The 21973-nt window shown below is 52.6% G+C and overlaps 1 protein-coding gene across 3 annotated transcripts in view; it reads left to right on the forward strand.

Annotated features, from left to right (window-relative positions):
* Positions 1-21973, forward strand: part of FAM53B (family with sequence similarity 53 member B) — a 57546-nt gene that overhangs the window by 24576 nt on the left and 10997 nt on the right. For all 3 annotated transcript variants that reach the window (XM_063338393.1, XM_063338394.1, XM_063338395.1), the window contains exon 4: positions 4903-5627. In XM_063338393.1, the coding sequence (XP_063194463.1) occupies positions 4903-5627 (725 nt within the window). The remainder of the gene's footprint in view (positions 1-4902; positions 5628-21973) is intronic.

Raw genomic sequence — 21973 nt, forward strand, 5'->3', positions numbered from 1 at the left:
GCCAGGGGATCGCGTTGAAGAGCAGGGCACGTTTCGCCGTCGAGGTGGGGAATTTCCCTCCCCCGTGCAGGCTGTTGGCACGAGGAGCCCGCAGCGTTTTTCCTGAGTGTTTATTCTCCAGCGGTGGGTTTGGGGGCTGTTGTTTTCCTTTCCCGATGAAGCACGGCTCCGTGCATCGTATTTTAATCTTATTTGTGTGATGGGAAGGCTCTGTGGCACTGCCGTCAGCTAATTACAACCATTAAATTTGTTCCACATTTAGAAATCATCTCTCGAACATAAAGAGGGGGCAGTGGAAAATGCCGGCTGCCTCTTCCCCCGTGCACGGAGGCCAGGAGACCGAAATTTGACTTGGACGACATGGGGAAAAAAGGGAATTGTATGCTCACCCGCGTGAAGAGAAGTGTTTGGGTTAGGATCCAAACAGAATTTATCTGCCAAAAAGGAGAAGAAAAATTGATTGAGATCCCTAATTGCTTTACAAGTTGCCGTAATAAATTATGTATTAATGTAAATTATTTCACGGGAAAAGAACGTAGAGGAAACTTGAGCAGAAGGATCATGCATTATGCATAAAACGGAACTGTAAAAATATTATAGCAGCACATTTGTGTCGCTGTAGTTAAAGTTGTGTCAGCGTTTTGGTTTTACACCCTTCTCTGTGGTTATGAATGTGGTCATTAAAATTTACTCTGTGTCACCAGAGGAACACAGCAGTCGTTTTACAAAGGCTGTGACCATCCCAAAGCTGCGAGGTGCTTGGCGTGTCCATGCACTGCTCCTGCAACACCTGGAGCTCAGCGTTTGGAAACCTGGCTGCGATGCTTTCAAGGTGGATCCCGTTCTCCGGGAACCTGTGCAAAGCTCTCGGGGATAGCTGGAGGGTATAACGCCCCTCTCCTTGATTTTGGGACGTGATTTCAGCCCGCGAGGGCCTCGTGCCCTGGACCACGGGGCTCGTTTCATGCGGTGAAGGTTGCTCGGGAGAACAGATGGATGTTGTAAGGGTTCATCTTCACTCTTAAAAGTGAAGGTCTGGGTTTTGCCTGAAAGGAAATGTAGGAATAGATAGCGGTGCTGGTGGTGTTTGAGCAGGTTATCGATGGTCCCAGGGTGGGTTGAGCCCTGCTTGCGTGCAGGTGGCTTCCGGATTTTCTCTGAAAACAGGAGACGGGGAAAAATAAACCAGGTGAGGATGGCTGGGCAGGCAGAGCCTGGGACATGCTGGGGCTTGTTGCCGCTTGCCCAGCCTGGCGAGTCCTGCTCATGGAGAGCAGATGCAGTGACGGCCACTCTTCACCCGTACCCTGAGTGCTCCGGCCCTTTGACACCCAGCATCTCCCTCCTGGAGCATGCCTGCCAGGGCTGCTCCCCCCGGTTTCCCCCACCCCAGGGTGAATGGCTGCCATCAAACTGTGCCGGGCACGGGCAGGGCGGTGGGAAGATGTGCAGGCTGGGGGTCAACGCAGGAGCCGGGACTCTGGTCACTCTCTCCGGGGCTGAATCGGAGCTAACTATCTCAGCCCTGCTTTGGAAAGCAGAAATAGTTCAGGTTTGGGTGCCCCTGATGCGGGGCAGCCTGGAGGCTTGCAGCTGGAACCTGAATTTCTTGCTGCTTTGTGCATGGTTTGTAAGAGGGTTCAGGCTCCTGCTGCCGTGGCCAGAGAGGGCAGGACGAGAAATTCAGTCCTCCCCAGGCTGCCGATAACACCCCTCTGTGTCTTGGGAGCCGGAAAGCTATTTCACAACCAAAGAGATGCCAGAAAATTCACTGCGTGTCGCCTCACCCTGGAAATGCGGATTTGCAGATCAAAATGTCTCGGAAGAAGTTTGCTGGATGTGCTCATCAAGTGGCTTGAAGTGTTTATTTTTGCAGCTCCAAGTTAAAATCCAAAAGGAAGATGCTATTTCATCCAAGGACGCTAACAGCCAAGAAGGACCTGTTTAAGCCGGGGAAGAGCCCCTCATTCCACACTTACATCATGCTCTGGTTGTAAATGTTGTCCTATCGTTTTTCCAATAGGAAAAGGAGAGTTTTCCAGCGAAGCAAACCGAGGGGTTCTCATGGTGGGTTTTATCCTGGAACAAATTACTGCCTTGGGGTAAATGAAGCTGAGGTTTGCAATGTAAGAAAATTAATACACGCTTAACTGCTGCCGTATTAATGGCTCCGCTGCAATTATCGTTATCAGCCTGCTCAGGATGTGAATCTCAGTCTTAAAAAATTGAACAGAAAACCAGCTGTTTTTCCTCAATAAGGCTTTCCCAAGTCCTTTAATTACACCCTCAGCCCTTAGACTACCCCATTTTCAATTTGTTTCAGGGAAAACAGTTTTCTATTTGCACTGAAAAAACTATTTTCTGGGTTATCCGGGTAATTTTGGACCAATCCGGAGGGTTTGGGGGGGCTCAGGCTCTGCCAGGGTCCTGCCCAAAAAAAACAGCTTTCACGGTGCAAGGGGAAAAGCAAAGAACCCTGAGCTGGTGCTGGGGAGAACGCTGCGATTACCGGTCTCTTGGTGAGGTTTGGAAGATTTATAGCTGTTTGTGCCGAAGCAGGGGTGAAAGAGGAAGGTGTCCCGTATCCTCCTCACCGAGGCCTTTTGTACAGTGGGACGTCTCCGGCCGGAGGATGGTGGCAGCTTGCCATGAAAAATCAGCTTCTATTTCTGTTTCTTTTGTCTGCTGACTTGACCTAAGGAATCTCTCTGCTGGCAGCATGATACGGGAGGGGGGGAAATAATAAAGATCTAAACATAGATGTATCCGTTCAGCACAGGTTTCTCGCTTTTCATTGTGTTTATTAAAATGAGGACGGCGGGAGTTGAAATGCCGGGCGGTAATTGAGGGCACAGCCAGGCTGTTTGTGGCTGGAGCTGTTACGGCAGCAGCTGGAAGCAGGGAGAAATGGGAAAACTGGCCACAAGTGGTGCAGGGGCTCCCAAATCTGACCTTCCTGTCTTGAAACCGAGCCTTGGTCGGAAGTGTTCTGCGCTGCTGCATCTTCCCTGTCAGGCTGGTACCTACAGCTGAGGGCTGGGTACGGCTTCTAATTCATCCACAGCTGCCCCAGTAGAAAAACCCCAAACCCCCTAAAAAAAAAATTGCATGATTTAGATACCATCACCTGAAACTTTGCAGCGACGGTTAGTGAGCACGGTTTGCCTCCGTTCGCAGCAGCCGACGACAAAAACAGTCACCAGAGGAGGTCTGTCGGGTGATTACTTTTTTCCATTGCCGCAGACGATGGGGTTGTCCTACCATGGTTTTCCTGTTGAGCGTCAACGGCGTATCTGCAGAGAGCCCCGTTCGCCCGCGCCGGGGAGCCAGACCTTGGTGCTGCTTTGCTTTCTTCTTCTTTTATCATCAGCGGGACCCCGTGCGGGAATGAGATCGTCACCCTTAATCCTCTCCTTTGACACCGTCATCAGTGGGATTGCGGGCTGCAGCTGGGTTTGCAGCCTTCCACAGCCATATACATTTCAGCCCGCAGACTTCGGAGGTGCAGGTTTCTCGGAGTTTTACCCAGGTGCTGCAAAACCCATCTGATAAAAGGAATTTTTTTTACGGCGACCGCAAAACCATGCAACAGGTCTCCCACCCTCTTCTGCTGTGCTGTGTTGGAAGGCTGTTAATGCCAGCCGGATTTACAGGGGGAACAGTTTCCCATGTAAACAAGCTAAATGAAAGAGAGAGGCAGAAATGTTAAAAAAATGTTTGTTTTTTTTTTAAAAAAAAGCCAACCTATTAAGCAATTTGTTCCTTTAAATAAATGCTTCGACGTTATGTTTATTGCAGAAATGCAAACAATTGGCTGTGCAAGGTACAACTGGGATTTTCAAGGCAGAAGAGACGCTAAGCCAGGGTTGCTGCAGAAGAGCAGGGGTGTGGGTACCCCGTTCCCATAGCACCTTCCCGCTCTGAGTGGGGAACCGGGCAGGGGGGCACCTGGCCACAGCACCCAACTGGCCCTGGACTTGGGGGACAGAGGGGAGATGGGCAATGGGCCTCACAACAGGGACATAAGAACAGCATCTCGCAAAGAACCGCTGGAGGTTTATCATGGGGGTTGGACCTAGATGATCTTCAAGGTCCCTTCCCACCTAAACCATTCTGTGATTGTATCCTCTTAGAGCTTACGGGGTGCACCAGCTTTCGTTAGATGCAGTATCTTTGGGTTGATTTGGGAGAGATGCTTGGAGCCTTAGTGGGGATACAGTTTTATTGGCTTCATTGGAGCAATACTGTTTTAGCTTTGGGACGGCTGAGAGCAAGACAGCCCGATGGGTGTCAGGATGGCTTTTGGTTTCCTGTAGACTCTGATGACCTTGTTGGTATTTCCGTGCCATGACAGGCAGCTCGATGCCTGGGGTGCGCTCCCTTTTCTGGCAAGACCGTCCCAACCGCTCTCTCTGACCTCCTTTCTGGTGTTTTGTCCACCTCAGCCCAGCAGTGCGACAGCTTTGTGCTCTTCACTTCCAGTTAGTGTGAACCCCTCGGGCCATTATTGATTGTGGAGCGCAGGACAAACCGCACGCATCTGAGACACGATTCAGCACAAGAGATAAGGCAATGGCCATGTCAGTTTATAATGCTCAATGTCCCTTAGCTAGTGCAATCTGGATATTCAAAGGCATGTTTTTATCTCCTTCTAGCAGTTTTGCTGCTGCTGCGATTATCATTTTGTCTCTCTCTCCATCTATATGCTGCAGCAGCCGCTCTGCTGGCAGTTCGGAAAACCATATTCCAAGAGTTAATTAATTTGTACTGGAAAACATCCCATATGCTACTCTTTTTGTTTATGGATGTAGAAAGCAAATTGCAGAATTAATTAATGCTAATGCCTGTGCATGTGTGTTTTGTTTTGTTTTGTTTTGTTTCTTTCCCTCCTTTCTGAACCAGAAAATGACAGATGGAGAGATCTCAGCAGGAAATGTCCACTTCAGCTGGAGCAGCCGGGCGCCAGCATCTGGGACTGCTTGTCGGACAAGGGCGAGGAGGGCTCGCGCTGGCCCAGGGAGACGGCCAGCACCTGCTCCGTCACCAACCTCATCAAAGACCTCAGCCTCAGCGACCCCCACGGCAACCCCGCGGCCCCCCCCAGCAAGCGCCAGTGCCGCTCGCTCTCGTTTTCCGATGAAATGTCCGGCTGCGGCACCTCGTGGAGACCCTTAGGCTCGAAGGTTTGGACGCCGGTTGAGAAGCGGCGGTGTTACAGCGGGGGGAGCGTGCAACGCTACTCCAACGGCTTCGCCACCATGCAGAGGAGCTCCAGCTTCAGCCTGCCGTCGCGGTCCAACCCGCTCTCCGGCGACCATCCCGCCCTCAGCAGCCGGCTGGGATGCCAGCCCAGGAAATCGGCCGCTGGCGGGCGCGGAGGAGACCGGGTGGACATGCAGAGGTCCCTCTCCTGCTCGCACGACCGCTTCTCCTCCTCGGAGTACTGCCCGCCCTCGGCCAGCAGCACCCCCGCCTCCACGCCGGAGCTGGGCCGACGGTCCGGTGGGCTCTCCCGAAGCCGCTCCCAGCCCTGCGTCCTCAACGACAAAAAAGTCGGGGTCAAGCGACGGAGACCGGAGGAGGTCCAGGAGCAACGGCCCTCGCTGGACCTCGCCAAGATGACGCAGGTAAGAGGCGGCGGTGCCATCCCTGCAGCCGGCGATGCTGCTCTCCGCTTCTCTAAAAAATCCTTTAGCATCCTCCCGAGGTGGGTCTGCGGTGTGCAGAGTAACGGGGGTGCTACGGGGAAGCGCGTCCTTCTGTCCGAGCAGAAAACCCCTTCCCCTCCAAACAGATTTCTTTAATAAATTCCCGCATTTCTGCTCTGCGCCGATTTTTGAACGCTAAGTCCGTCGTTGGCGTTGTTTCTCCCTGGCAGGCATTTCAAGCAGGAATATGTTAAACCCCATGTTTTTGAGTTCAGGAGAGGAGCCCCGGGCCTGCGGTGGCGAGGTGAAGGCCGCAGCCCGAGGCGCTGAGCCCTGGCTCCATCAGGAGCCGGATTCGTACCACCACGGGCTTTGCTTGCTCTTAGCCTCTGTAATTTTCCACTCTGGAGATGTTATCACGTTTCATTTTCAGTTGCAAACGCAGAGCACAACCTCCCTCTTCAGTCTGCCGCGCAAAGCCAGATAACAGATCTGAAGTGCGGCCCGGGGAGGATTTTGCCCCCCCGGTTCCTCTCCCTGCGAGACCGAGTGACGGGACTTTAGCGAGAGCCGAAGCCAGAGGCCGCACCGAAGGACAGCGCGAGCAGCGTTTCCATTTCGCACTCATAACATTGCTTTTTCTGCACTTCTATGATTTGACATTTCAGTAGATCTCAGGAAGAAATTTTTCACTCTGAGGGTGGTGAGCCCCTGGCCCAGGTTGCCCAGAGAAGCTGTGGCTGCCCCATCCCTGGAGGGGTTCAAGGCCAGGTTGGACGGGGCTTGGAGCAACCTGGGCTGGTGGGAGGTGTCCCTGCCCAGGGCAGGGGGGTGGCACTGGATGATCTTTAAGGTCCCTTCCCACCCAAACCATTCTATGATTCTATGACATTTTCCACATCAGTAATTTATAGCCGTAAAGTCAACGACACCACCAGCTCTGTGCAGGATGGGGATAGTGGGGAATCTGAAGATCCCAGGGGGTTCTCCCTCGCCAGGGTGGGCTGTCACCTTTGACAGCCAGAAAACTTCCCCCATGGTTTCGGTTCGATGTGATCGTCTTCTGCGCTTTCTGCTACGTTTCATCCCAGAGGTGACCGTGTCAGGAGCATCAGCCCTGATTTCCCTTATGCTCTTTGTACAGCCGTGGCCAGCAAAGCCCGCCCGGCGCGAGGTGTCCTCGTGTGCTCCATTTTGTTTCTCGCAGGGGAACTGCTGGCAGCAATTCGTCAGGTGGGAAGGAGAAACTGGCGTGGCGTTTCTCCCCTTGCGGTTCCCCAGCTGGGTGACATCCGATGCTGTCCGTGCGTTTTCCCTTTCTTATAAGAACATGATATTTTATGGCGTTTCATGCTTGGCAGCGCAGCGAGAGTTTGAAGGCGTGCGGTGGGGTTGGAGGAAGAGATTGGCTTGTCCTCCTCCAGAGGAGCTTAGAGGATAAAAAGGGTGAGGGAATCACATATTTGTGTGAACGCAGGGGAAAAACGCGAGGCATTGCCCTTGTCTTTTGATAAACCATGCCAGCAACGTTTAATAAGCTATGCTTATTTTATTAGCTAATAAGTAGGACAGGCAGTAAAAACCACTTACATGTGTTATTATATTTTACTGGCCGCAGGTTGGAATAGCACAAGTGCCCCCTCCTAATTCTCTCTGTATGGGGCAGCCGCTCGTTGCTTCAACTCTGTGTGTGGTGCAGGATGTCCTGCAAGCCTGTGCAGGAGTTTCCCGTCAAACCAAAGCCTGGAAAAGACCCAAATTGCCTCAAAACCAGCGGCAGGGAGGCCAAGGCTGCCCCTTCAACGCCCACCTTCCCACCCTTCCTGGAGCCCACAGGCACAGAGCCCATGAACTGCTGGGGCGGGCAGGGGACAAAGGTGACTGTCCCCAAACTGGGAGCAATGCGGAGTGATGGCCACATCCCCCAACTTGCTCAGAAAGTGGCTTCACGGCTTGTTCCCAGGTGGTGCCTCACTTTAAAACCAGCATGTGAAAACTGCCTTTGCCACCACACGCTGATCACCACAGTGTTCCTCGAGGCTCCGTTAATAACCCGCCGGCGTGAGAGGAGGTTATGAACGGGCTGTGGAAATGGGCTGACCAGGTAGAAAGCCTACGGCACAGAGCGTATGGGAGAAAGAGGGGGAAGAAAGACATTTTTTACGCTGAGGGTGATGAAACACTGGCCTAGGTTGCCCAGAAAGGTGGGAGATGCCCCATCCCTGGAAACATTCAAAGTCAGGGTGGATGGGGCTCTGAGCAACCAGATCTGGTTGAAGATGTCCCTACTTATTGCAAGGGGCTTGGGCTAGATGGCCTTTAAAGGTCCCTTCTGACCCAAACCATTCTATGATGCAACCCCGAGCACAGGCACTGGGGCTGGGGAATGGGCTGCTCCTTTCTGCGTGCCCAGCAGTGCCCAGAATAATCCTCCACATTCATCCCTGGAGCTGTGGCTGCCCCATCCCTGGAGGGGTTCAAGGTCAGGCTGGACGGGGCTTGGAGCAGCCTGGTCTGGTGGGAGGTGTCCCTGCCCAGGGCAGGGGGTTGGAACTAGATGATCTTCAAGGTCCCTTCCGACTCTAACCATTCTATGATTTTCTCCTCCGATGGCAATTTCTGGGGCTGTATTTGGAAATCCAAAGCATAACTTGCATTTATATTTCCCATGGGGGTTTACATGCACACACAGGCACGTGTGCAAAGGGCGATGAGGAGCCATGCAAAGGGTCACGTTTGCATATCACAGGGGTTTTGTAGCTTCTGGGCAATTTGGCATGGAAACACGTTAGTAGCACATGTGGTTGCGTGGGTGAACAGGTAACAATATCCCACGCAGAACCCATTGTGCACGGGCAAGCGAGCACCTTCGTTTGGTTGCCCACTGGGATGTCTGCTTGCCGTGACCAGTGGTTTGGTCTTGCTGAACGTGCCCGTTGTATCCCCCTGGACACACTGCTCAGCACCTTGGGAGGAGGTGGAGGTGATGAAGACCTTTCAGGATGGGACCAAAATGTTAAATGAGTTGCAAGGCCTCGGTGTGATGGGTGCACGTGTGCCCCAGCTGCATCTGCTGGAGTGCTCACTGCTGAACAAAGGGAGGAGTTCAAAGGGATGGGACTGTTTTTATTCCTCTGGCTATTCTGAGAGCCTGTGCCATGGTTACCGTGGTAAGATGAACGTTTTGGAAGTGCTGGGGGAGCAGAGCAGAAGTCACCTGCTCTTTGCTTATCACTTTGTGCTGGGCCACCTCACAGGGGCACCAGAGGAGAGCATGGAGTAGTGGGGAGCAATCTTCCCAAGGTAACAGCCATGGCAGACTCGGAGGCTTTGATCCCTCATTAACAGAATTAATGAGTTTATCTTTGCAAATGCCAATGAAGCCTTTTTTTCCCTTTTTTTCCAAAGGCTTCTTGCAATTTTCTGCTCTTTAATTGCCAGCCTTTGCAAATGAAGGGCACGCAGACGGTGTGGCAGGTAGGGCAGACCCCTAAATGGACTCCACTGGTGGAGATGCTGCCTCAGCACAGCACTGAGTGGATGGGGAATCACATCCAGATGATTTTGCTGCCATTGCTTCACTCTGCAGACTTTGGGGAATAAAAGCTTGCTCCAGGGCCTGGAAAGCCTCTTTGTGTAGCTGTTCTTCCAGCCTTGTGAGCCCATGGATTCTCCTTCCCAGCTCCCTTGGTGCCCATAGGGAGTTTGGCACTAGCTGTAGCTCATCTTGAGCCCTTCCAAGTCCATGCCAAGGTCTACACAAGGCTTCACAGGCACGGTATGGCTGTGTGCTTGGCTCAGTCCCTTCTCCAAGGAGCTGAACTGCAGGCTGGGATCGCATCCTGCACCTCTTAACCCATCTCTTTGGGTTGGCCTTGGCCCCAGCAAAACAGAGTCTAAACAAGAGCAACCCAGATGGCCGAGTCCCCACATTGGCTCCTGTGCTGTAAGGCACTCCATCCCATGTCCCCACGGCGGGGACCCTGTGGGGGACAGGGCTGCCCTCAGCACAGGTGGAGGATCTAACAGATCTTGACATCTGTCTGTCAGACTTGTGTATTAGGGGCTAATACACGGGTAAAGAAGGACCAACACAAACCCACCTATGACCCAGGTTCAGGAGGATGAAGGCACAGTGAGACCCGGCAGGTTGCCCTCCTCGAGCATCCTCAGGGGGCCCAAAAGCCTTGAATCCTGCTTGGAAACTGCTCTGGACCATCAGGATCTGGGCCGTCAGCTCCCACAGACCATGTACTCCGCAGGGGGTCTTGCTTTCTGTCCCACTCAGCAGCCTTGGGGTGTCATCTCTTCCCCAAATCCCTAACCACTTGCAAGCCATTCTTAAATCCTGCTCAGCAGGTTAATCCCAAGTGAGCTTCATGATTTTCAGCTGTCAGTGGAAACGTGGAAGAGAAGCAGTAAAGAGAAATGGGCTGAGAATGGGGATGGCATGAACAAATGCTTGCGGTTACGAAAAAGCCAGGATGCTAAAAGCAGCAGCGTGTCACCGGGGCAGATGTGTTCGGTAATGGAATTTCAGGAGAAGGGCTGGGGGCTGTGCGGCAGGAGCTGTTTGGCAGGAGAGAGGTGCAGACCCTGCTCTCCACGCAGTGTCCTGGTGCCGCGCGGGGACTCTGCCAGAGGTCACCGCCTCCGGGAAGGGTGCCTGCAGGTGCTTTTTGTGCTGATGTAGAACGTTCATGTGATGGATAGGGAAGGAGGACAGCGTACGGGCTCTGGTTTCCATTTTTTGGGAGGTCGGATGGGTGGTGCAGTGCAGTCCTTGACTCCCTCCTCGGTCCCTCCGCAGTCTTGCACCCTGGCTACCCGTGGGACAGGGGACACAATGAGGAGACAGTGGGACCTTGAGGCCTGAAGCAGAGCTCACAGCTGGGCTGGATCAGTGTTTTCCAGCATCCCTGTCCTTCAGCTGCTCCCTCAAGGCTCCAGTGAGGCTCTTGAAGGACACGAATGGACACCCTCACCCAGAGACATGAGACACACACATGCATTTCCCCTGCAGTAGATGCACCTGAAATTGCTGGATTACAACCGCAGAGTTAACATTGAATTATCCCAGTGGGAACAACCGAGTGCTTCAGCAGTTAGGCTAAGCCTGTCCAGTAAGTTTTACAAACCCCGACTGTATCGGATGGCAAATCTGACCAAAATATTTCGGCAGGTGGGATCCCTGGGGCAGCTACGAGCTGCTGGCCCTGCCCGCAGGGCACCAAAGCCCGGCAATGGCAACAGCGCTCCAGGCACAGCATCCTTGCCCTCCAAGGATGCTGTGGGGCAAAGCCAGCTTCTCCATCACGTCAGACCAAGGGGGAAAGTTTGTCGTCTGGGAAATAGAGGCCGGGGAGATGCTGGGGTGTCAGCAGGTGCTTCCCTATCCCTCTGGTGGATGCTGAGCCCAGACGTGCATTTATAATTTGGATAGCTGTGGCTTTGTCCCAGGTGACCCAAGGGTGACAAAAATCTAATCACTCACGTGTCCAAAAGCAGATCAGTCTCTGTGGAAAACCTTAAGGAATAGTTGTATTTTCTCTGGCTACTGTCCACCACACCAAAAAAAAAATCTCCCAAAGTGAGAAAGCGATGCCTGAGCATCCTGAGTTTAGACAAAAAGCATAAGTTTAGACAAAAATAGTTGTCGGGGTGGTTCATCCTCCGCAAGAACTGATACAATAAGGGAAGGATCCCAAAGCCCCGTGCTGTGAGCCACGAGCCCTGTAGGAACGGGGAAGGGATTGCCTGGGTGCAGCATCTTCCCCGGTGCTGGTGGCAGCCAGAGCGATGGGCACCCCTCTGTTCCATCCCCTCCTTGCCCACCAGACCAGCCTGGGTGGCCCAACACCCAGCAGTTGCCAGTACAACCATCCAGCAAGGAACTCCACAACCAGGATCCGGCCCAAGGAGCTTGTGGAGCATCCCCAGTTTCCAGGGAGGAAACCCAGCCGGGTCTGGGCACCCACGCCATCGGGTGGATTCCCGAGGCAGGGATGCGCTGCTGGTGGCGGGGCAGCAGGGCTGTGGCAGAGTGGGATTAAAGCAAAGCCGTACAAGGGCCAGGGTTTTCATAGCTCTTCGGTTATGAGAAGCAGTTCTGGCAGGCTGTTCGCCGCGTGGGAGGACTGGCACAGAGGGATGAGCAGGATTAGGCAAGTTATAGGGAGCATTCTTGCCTTTGGTGGGGCGGGCTGTCAGGGCGTGGGACACGGTCAGAGCCCTCCCTGGCACGGGAACGCCATGAAAACCAGCGAACTCCTCGTGGGCAGTAGGAGACGGTGGGGGGGGGGTAAGCATGATGGAGAAAACCCCGCAGGTTTGGGCATTCCCTCAGTCTGCTTTTAATGCCTCTCTAGGAAAAAGACTGGAAAGTTAGAATCATCATAGAATGTTTTGGGTTGGAAGGGAGGATGTCGGGTTGGAATGTGTTAGGTGGTTTCAGACAAAGAGCTGAAATAATGGCAAGGTCTCCACGTGGCCGCACGTGTCCTCTCATCTGGCTTTATATGGGGTAGAAATGGCTTGTGTGTGATGGTCTTTGTGATTCAAAGCAACGGAAAACCAGGCTTTTCAGTAGACTTCAAAGCATTCACTTTACAGATGGGGAAACTGAGGCATGGGGCACTCTGGGAGCCCCTGGGCACTAACAGCAGAGCTGGGGACCGAGCCTGGGGTGCCGGATCGACATCTAGCTCTGGCACCGCATGGGTTAATTTTTTGCTTGCGCTGGTAACCAGATGTGTTTATAGGCCTGAAACCTGGTACTATGATAAAAATAAAAATAATTTGACCTGAAATAAATGTTTTCTTCATACCAGGAGAGATATTTAGGCCAGGCAGGAGGGAGGGAGCTGCTCCTGGAAGCAATTACATGGCCACATAACTGTGCTAATTAAGAAAGAGATCTAAATGTTAAAGTTCTGCTGGGAAGGAAAATACTTGGGAAAACATTGCCTTTAATTCCTCAGAATCCTGTTTTTGTCTCTTCTCTCTGCAATTCCCAGAGCTCAGAGAGGGGACATGAGCCCGTATTATCGTTCCCCTTCTTATTTACTCATACGGCATCGAACTAGGGAGGCTTCAACTTTGGGCAGAAACCAAACGACGAACATGGTTGTCATTGAAACAGCAACAAATTTTAAAAGCCACGTTAGGTGAGAAAAATGGATTTTCTATAAAAACCCAGAGTCTGCCAGAGAAGCTGTGTGGTGGAGAGACACCTGCTTGGTTTTTCTCTCCCGTGGTCTGCTGCAATCCTTCTCCAAAGGGCGCCTTGCTGCGGTGGTGACCTGGGGACTTGCCATCTCCCACATCCACCACTTGCCGACATCTTTGTCGGAATTTGCAGGATTTGGGGTGTTGTGTGCCGAAACAACCTCGCGGCAGGAAGAACGCTGGGTTCGGTGGCTTGTCTGAGTCATCTAGGGGAAGCCGAGCCGTGGGCCAGCCCTGGTGCCGGCATGTGTGTGCTGGCTGAGCAGATTGCTTTCCTTCGCACAGGCTCTGGGGAGCTGCAAGGGAGACACAACACGTCTGTCACACCAGCGACGGCCGCCCCGAATGAGAATTTGAAATCATCCCCGGCGATGGCAAAACGAGCCCTTGCTATCTCTTGCCCGTTCTGTTTCCTGCCTTGGAAAATGTCGATGTGGTTGTTACTAGGGAGATTTTAATTTGTGTTCACACATTTCCAAACACAGCTATCCTTTTTACAGATTATATTTTAGTGAATGATTTTTTTATATATAGATTAAAAAAAAATTTATATATGTATCTATATTTTCACAGAATCACAGAATGACAGGGGTTGGAAGGGACCTCTGGAGATCATCCCCTCCAACCCCCTGCCAGAGCAGGGTCACCCAGAGCAGGTGGCACAGGAACGCGTCCAGGCGGGTTTGGAATGTCTCCAGAGACGGAGACTCCACCACCTCTCTGGGCAGCCTGTGCCAGGGCTCTGCCACCCTCACAGGAAAGAAGTTCCTCCTCATGTTTATGTGGAACTTCCTATGCTCAAGTTGGTGCCTGTTACCTCTTCTCCTGTCACTGGGCACCACTGAAAAGAGCCTGGCCCCATCCTCCTGACACCCACCCTTTCAGTATTTATGTGTTGGTAAGATCCCCCCTCAGGCGTCTTTTTTCCAGGCTGAAGAGACCCAAACCCCTCAGCCTTTCTTCATAAGAGAGGTGTTCCAGTCTGCTCATCATCTTGGTAGCCCTTTGGTGTCCCCTCTCCAGCAGTTCCCTGTCCTTCTTGAACCGGGGAGCCCAAAACTGGACACGGTACTCCAGATGCAGCCTCACCAGGGCAGAGTAGAGGGGGAGGATGACCTCCAGCTGTGTTCCCAGCACTAACACCAAGGAGGGGTAGCCCAGGCTGGAAATGGAGGGTGGTCTTGTAGTGTTTGGAAATACAACTTGCCATGGAGAGAAAGCAACAAACATCTTTGTGGTGTGTAAGCCATAGCACCGCTGACAATAATTGTCAGATGTGATGGGAGATATTGGTTCCTGCCAGTTCTAAGTGCCCTGGTAATAAATGAAGACTTGAGGGTGGCACCCGTACCCCGTTTCTGATATCTCCATGAGGTTTTGGCTTCTCTGTGAGCCTTCAGAGCATTTGCAGTTTGAAGAGCTCCATGTCTCCTAACAGACACTGTACTACTGATGTCTTCTCCTCCTGAGTTTTCTCTACCATCCGTTTACTTTGCTGCAAGAGTCGTACCCATAAACACTGAGGAGTCCCAAAGAGCCGGCAAACTACTCCTCCTCCGTGAAGCTCCTTATTATATAGTATGACATATAGCGTATGGGACAGATAGTTGTTGCTATAGAACAAGTGAGGTGATTAAAATACAGATTGCATCTCCCCAGGGTTATGGAGAGCTTCCCATGGGTATGAATCCACCATAAATAGCTGTCTGCCCCGCGGGCGGGCTGTGACGGTTGGGCGAGAGGGCACTGGCAGCAGTGGGCACCAGCTTAGAAGGTGGTGAGGATGAAGCCCTGGATGTGCTTGATAAGGAAGGGTGATAGCGAAGGCTTTGTGCCTGAAAGATGCCTGTTATGGGAAGGGTGCTGAGATGTTGGAGCCGGGTACAACGGGACTATTCATGTTGCTCGCTGGCCGCTGTAGACAGACAGCACTATTCATGGGGTGACTTCACTGTCTTCTGAGGAGCATGTGCCGTCGCAGGATGGGGTCGTCTGCACCAGGAATCACAAGAGCATCCTCCTGAAATGTGGATGGGTGTTTCTTGTGTTTTTCAGGATTAAAATCAGCTTCAGCCTGGGCTGGAGATCTGGAGGAGTGGGGTGGGTAATGGGGCTCTCCTGATGGCTAGTAACCAACCTGTCCCCTGCCTTGTTTTCTGTTTCAAACTAAGGAATAATGGCAGTTCCCATGCATGAAGGAGCTCGTACACTCCCAAAGTTGAAGTAAACAGCCCACCAGCTTGGAAGTGTTTCAGGCTGGTCTTGACGCTGAATGGGGAGAAGTTTCAAACTGTGGGATTGGAGAAGTGACCTCTCCTCTCTGACCACCCAGCTCTTTCCTCAAGGGCTAAAATTGTCTACATTTTCACGCAAGAAGATTTTTCTATTTAAATTTTGGCAGCTTTCAGGCTTGCTGGCGAGGGCAGGAGGGGCGGCAGTGATCTCGGTCGGCGTCAGCACCCACTCGAGCCGGTGGCAAATATTGCCAAAAGGTAGCGACAGGCAAAAAACCGGAGTTTTTAAATTCCAGACGTATCCCAGGAAATAGTTTGCTATTGATGTAACTTCTGAGACAGATTCCAGCTTCCAAGCCCCAATGTTTTTTAAATAAACACGAACGCGAGCCTGCAAAGGTCACTTTGTGGCTTGGTGGGAAAAAGCCTTCGGTTCAGGATCAAAAGAAAATGACTCGGTTCGGAGGGCACAGAGGACCTCGGAGGCCGGCTGGTTTTAACTTTGGTCAGACTATTACACATGCCGCCATCGTTATTCCTTGCCCTGGTATTTTTTTTAATTTAAAAGCACAAGTAGTTGAAAGAAATTCAAGTCAATATTGGAAATTAGGTTCATAATGATGTTTACTCCTGGCACGAACTGTTAATGGTGTTTTTTCTGTCCCTGCTCCTTTGACAAACAAGTCTCGGTATTCGCTGAAGTATAGCAAACCGCATCTCAGCTGGTCTCCACCGAGGCAGGGTAGTCCAAGTGAGGTTGCCCGCTGGCACAAGCCCACGTAGCCGACATCCTCCTGCCCACGACGCCAGGGAGGATGCTCGTATGCTGCGAGGAGCTTCACCCCTGAAATAATTCCATTGCTTTCAGAGTTGTTTTGCATCAGTTTTTCCCTATGCTGCGCTAAAAAGAAAAGCTTTTGTTGGGCATCATAGATGGGCCTGGTCCAAGAGTTCTCTCAGGTCCAAGTGCATATATTTTTAATGTATAGAGGGCAATATGTTGAGAGGAATGGATGCTTTTGAAGTTATGGCACTGGACTGGACCTCATATGCATCAGCTCCTTTCCTGCCTCCTCTGCAAATGTCCTTCAAGCAGAGTTTCCCTGCCTCAGTTTCCCAAATGGAAAAATGAAGGCAATCCTTCCTGAGGCCGGGCTGGCTCGGGTGGGGTGTAATTTGGGTGCTCCCCACGGCAATAAAACCTTGCTTTTCGGTAGTGGGTCATATCGCTGCCAGAAGTAGCACGCAGAAAAGATCCATCTCCCTATAAAAGGCTGATTTGTTGGTGCAGCTCTGGAGTGACCATTTCGGGCATGGCGCTGCAGTATAGTCAGAGGAAGCTTGTAGGAGGTGATTTATTGTAGCAGGCTCTATTTTAGTTACCCGACAGGGCTTTTAATAGCAATAATGTGTAATGCAATGACATCCATTGTTTTGATTTTACAGTCGAAACGGTCCCATCTGCCCCAGTTATAAATTTGTGACTCATCAGACACAATGGGCTGAAAATAAATTCAGCCGTGGAAGCAGAAAGGGGGCCGTGCCCAGGAACGTGAGCATTTCTGCCACGAAATCACTTTTCCAGCGTCAGCTGGGACTTTTGTGCGTAGATACGCTCCTCCAGCAGCATCCCTCACCCGTGCTAGGGGGATCCGAGTGCCAAAGGGCCCCCTGGTACCCGGGGACCATGGCCCACCACCCCCTGCTCCGGCTCCATCCCCTGCTCCCAGCTCCATCCCCTGCTCCGGCTCCATCCCCTGCTCCCAGCTCCATCCCCTGCTCCAGCTCCATCCCCTGCTCTGGGCTCCATCCTCTGCTCCCAGCTTCATCCTCTGCTCCTGGCTCTGTCCCCTGCTCTGGCTCTGTCCCCTGCTCCCGCTCCATCCCCTGCTTCTAGCTCCATTCTCTGCTCCCAGCTCCATCCTCTGCTCCTGACTCTGTCCCCTGCTCCGGCTCTGTCCCCTGCTCCGGCTCCATCCCCTGCTTCTAGCTCCATCCTCTGCTCCCAGCTCCATCCTCTGCTCCTGGCTCTGTCCCCTGCTCCGGCTCCATCCCCTGCTCCGGGCTCCATCCTCTGCTCCCAGCTCCATCCTCTGCTCCTGGCTCCATTCCCTGCTCTGTCTCCATCCCATGCTCCTAGCTCAGCTCCATCTCCTGCTCCCGGCTCCATCCCCTGCTCCATCTCCATCCCCCTGTGGGGTCCAGGGCTGCGGGGTCGGGTGTTGCACCCTTGTCCGCGCTCACACGTGAGGACAGGGCTGGAAACACAAACAAAGCTTGGCAGTGTCTGTCCCAAACACACACAAAATCCGATTGTATCCCCAAGACATGCAACTGATTCACCACGCGCTCTTTAACTGTCTGGTGCCTGAGCTCGTACGCTACGTGGACCCAAAGCACAGCTTTTATAAAGCACAGAGATTCACCCTCGAATGAATCAATGTGCTCAAAAGTGGTGGCCAAAAGTGGTTGTTCACGCGGTTTTTTTAAAAACCACCCAAACCCCAGTGTTCCAGGAGATTTCCAGGCTTGCTGCTCCCGCCCTTGGTTCAGGTGGATGTGGTGGTGGCAGGATTTACAGACGGTGGTTGGGTTTTTCTCCCCCTGAAGGTGCTTCATCGATCACATCTTCTGCCAGAGGGTGTTGGAGGCATTCAAAGGCTGGAGCCGGGTGCAGGTTTGGGATCTGCGGCTAAGCCCAGCATGGTGGTGGGAACGGCTCCTTTGGGCATGAGGCAACGTGGCCATCGCCTCCCGGGCAGCCGGTGGTGTTGTAGAAAATATTTTTTCAACGCAAAATTTTAGTAGTGATGGCCAAAAGTTGCGTGAGAGTCTCTTGCCTTGAAAAACTCTCCCAAAGCACGTCAGAAAGCAGCGGTAAATAAACCAGGAGGGCAGCTCAGTTTCCTTTTCAAGAGAAAGATGCTCAGGGTTATCCCGAAATGGAGACCGTGTCACGAAGTGATGTGTCCTTCCAGTCTGCGTTTAATTTGCAGGAAGCCGCGGTGCTGGGTGCGACGGTGGGTGCAGGTGCCCTGAGAGGTGTTAGGGGTACGTGACTCCACATTACTTACTCCACTCGCATTTTTGATTCAACCCAACGTTAATTTAATGACTGGGGACAAGCAGGCTGCCATTATCACCTTAAATTAGTCACTGTGTGCTAATGTTTGATGTCTCAGGTTTACACACGGCAGCGCTGCCTTTCCATAAATTCTGAATTTATGCTCATCCACGGTATGGTTTTATCCCTTTAGTTTCTTTAACGGTGCTGCTGAAGCTCTGAGATGCTCCACACCTGCAGCCATCCCAGTTCTTCACCGCTGTGGTCCGTCCTGCTCCGCACCTCCCCGGCGGGGAGGACGCGATGTCCGGCTGCATTTATGTTATCCCAGTGGGGAGTCACCTATTTTTCTCAAGCACTTTTGGGCGTATTTTAGTCAAAGTGCTGGTGCAAAGAAAGGCTTCAGGTCACTGCCAGGGAGGTGTCGTCAATTATGTGACACTGTCCCCGTGCTGGTGACAAGTTTGGTGTGGGACGTAATGCCAGGTGCCCGCTGGTGCCGCTACGTGAATTATACCCGGAGAAATGAGGTGGAAGTGTTCAGCTGGAGCAGGTTTCCATGGACAGAGGCTGATTCAGGGAGATGAGAGAGTTTCACGGAAAGCATTTTATCACAGATACTGAATGAGAGATTTTTGGGGTTTTAATTTCTATAAGCTCTTGCCTTAGGCCATGAAGTGAGAGCACAATAGCATAATAGAGATATTACTTTTATGGTGAGAATGATGCAAATAGTGTGAAAATTGAATAGGGCTGAGATTCTCCAAAAAGGATGTGGCTTAAAAAAAATTTTAAAACTCCGTGTTAGTGATGTTTCATCCTAACTGGAGACAAGTGAAAATGCCAACATCGCTGAATTTCCCCAAAGATGAGCCCCTCCAAACCCTGAAGTTTTGCCAACTCCAGGGACCAGCCGGGTTCAGGCTCGTCGGTTCTCATGCCGGAACCGCTCCACTGAAATCCGTGGCATTGCAGTAGCGTCGTTGGGAGAGCAGCCCCGGCCTGAGCGCCCTGCGGTGCTCCAGGGATGCTCTGCCGCAGCCTCTGGGGATGCAGAGGAGGAGCTGGGAGGGGAGGCTGCAGGGGAGGCTGCGGAAGGCTGGGCACAGGAGGGACAGGCGACCTGGAAATACATCAATAAATACACAGTAATCGCTGGCGGGGCTGCCTAATGACCCATCTGAGCAAAAGGATTTCTCCAGCTCATAGTGAAGGGTTTGGTGTCTGGTAGGGAAAAATATGTGCTCTTGGCAGGAAAGGAGGATTTCCTCCAATTATTGCTGGGAATGGGAATGGGCCGGGAGGCTGCGCTGGGACCGAGTCCCCACGTGCGGGATGCTGCGGGATGCTGTGCACGGGTGGGACGGTCGAGCCCTGGGGAGCATCACTGCTCTCTGATTCCTGTATTTCTCCATGGTTTCTGGGATTTCTCCAGCATCTCCCTGGGGCTCTGTAGCACCAGAGGGATTCCCGACGGTGGGTTGTATAACAGCTTTTTCTTTTGCACTCAGGGAAACCCACTAAACATCCTCACTGTCATCGGGGCAGCTACAAAACTCCAAAGATATGAGCAAAACTACAAGCAAAACCAAATTAACTCTACAGCCTCCAAAGGCAGCATTAATACTAATGACTTAAAGCCTCCTTCTTGCTTTTTTTTGGTTTGTTTGTTTAATATTGTGGTGTGAAGCAACTTGGTAGGATAATAGATATTTCTGAGCCTGCTCGTGAAAGCTGTTTTTCACACCAAATAGAATAAAAGCAAAATTATCTGCTAAAGCTGTAGATTTTTCAATGCACCATCTAAGTGCTGGTGCCTGTTATTGCAAAATTAGGATTGGGGCTATGCAAATATTATTCTTCATTAGCTGGGAAAGCAGACCCTGAAAAGAAGGGCAGCATCGTGGTACCCGCCGGGGAGCCGTCCCCTCCGTACCGGGGATGCTGCTGCAGGCACGCTCTGCAGCGCCTCGGCCTGCACCTCTGCACCACCATTACTCAATGCCTCCATAGATAAAATTAAAAAAAAAAAATAAAATAGTGGATGAGCTTGAGCTCCCTGACATAGCAACAGTGCGTATAACCCAGCGCTGGCTCCGCACCAGGCGCACGAGCTCCGTTTGCATTTCATATACCCCATAACTGCCTCCTGTGTTTTCCCTCCTCAGGTATTTCAGTCTTTTCATTCCTGACACTTCATTCATCGCTCAGAGGCTCTTTCAGCGGGAGGACAGGGTCGGTGTAAGACCCGTGGCCTCCTCCCGATGGTAATGTTGATCTTGGAAGCCAGTGCTGCCAAGCCGCAGCGGTCGCCAGCGCTGCTCGGGGCGAGACGGCCACGTCTCCCACGTTTTGGGGAGGCCAAACAGCAGCCAGCGAGGTGCTGGTGAGACCTGTCTGGGGTCTCAGTCCTGTGCTGCAGCCTGGGCCCGTTGGCAAAGCTCCTGAGATGCGGTTATAAAGAGGAGAGGTTGGTTATTCCAGCCTCAGGGCTGAGCTTCTCCAGCTCCCTCCCCATCTCCCTTCCTCCCCTTCTCACTCACCAGGAAACCAGCCTCGGGGACACCAGCCTGGGGATGGAGCTGGAGAAGACTGTGGGTGCCTTATCATCATGCGGCAGATAACGACCCAGGTTGAAGGTGTATTACACGAGATCATAGAATCATAGAATGGTTAGAGTTGGAAGGGACCTTAAAGATTATCTAGTTCCACCACCCCCACTATGGGCAGGGACACCTCCCACCAGACCAGGCTGCTCCAAGCCCCGTCCAACCTGGCCTTGAACCCCTCCAGGGATGGCACAGCCACAGCTTCTCTGGGCAACCTGGGCCAGGGGCTCACCACCCTCACAGCAAAGAATTTCTTCCTCAGATCTCATCTCAATCTCCCCTCTTTCAGTTTGAAGCCATTCCCCCTCATCCTATGGCTCCCCTCCCTGCTCCAGAGTCCCTCCCCAGCTTTCCTGGAGACCCTTTAGGGACTGGCAGGGGCTGGAAGGTCTCCCCGGAGCCTTCTCTTCTCCAGGCTGAACCCCCCCAGCTCTCTCAGCCTTTCCTCACAGCAGAGGGGCTCCAGCCCTTTGATCATCTCCATGGCCTCCTCTGGCCCCGCTCCAACAGCTCCATGTCCTTCTGCTGTTGGTGCCCCAGCGCTGGAGGCAGCGCTGCAGGGGGGTCTCCCCCGAGCGGAGCAGAGGGGCAGGATCCCCCCCTGGCCCTGCTGCCCACACTGCTGGGGATGAGCCCGGGCTGCGGGGGGTTCTGGGCTGCCAGCGCACATTGCCGGCTCGTGTTGAGCTTCTCATCCACCAACACCCCCAGCTCCTTCTCCTCAGGGCCGCTCTCCATCCATTCTCTGCCCAGCCTGGATTTGTGCGTGGGATTGCCTGAATGTTTGCCTCAGAGAGTGATTTAAACCCGAGCCGGGCAGAGAAGCCCCCAGCGGAGGTGACTTTGCTGGCTGGTGCTGGCTGGGCAGGGCTGGCAGAGCCGCATCGTCCCTGCACGGAGCAGCACCGCTTGCTGCCCGCTTCCCCCTTTCCTTCTGGCACCGGGTTATTTTCAACTTTTTATAAAGCAACTGTAGCCCAGTGTGCTAACGGGAGGTGATGACAGCTCGGTAGGTAGGGCCGGTGGTGCTGACAGCTCGTAGCGTTACACCTTCCCCAGGAAAATTGCGGCAATCACCTGGCAGGGTGGAAAAAAAAAAAAAAAAAAAGAGGTGTTTGCGCAAAAGCTGTGATCGCCGCGGGGATCGCGGTCCTGCTAATATTTATTCTAGCAGATCCACCGTGTTTGCAG

The sequence above is a fragment of the Chroicocephalus ridibundus genome, chromosome 6 (assembly GCF_963924245.1).
Source record: "Chroicocephalus ridibundus chromosome 6, bChrRid1.1, whole genome shotgun sequence".
Taxonomy (NCBI): domain Eukaryota; kingdom Metazoa; phylum Chordata; class Aves; order Charadriiformes; family Laridae; genus Chroicocephalus; species Chroicocephalus ridibundus.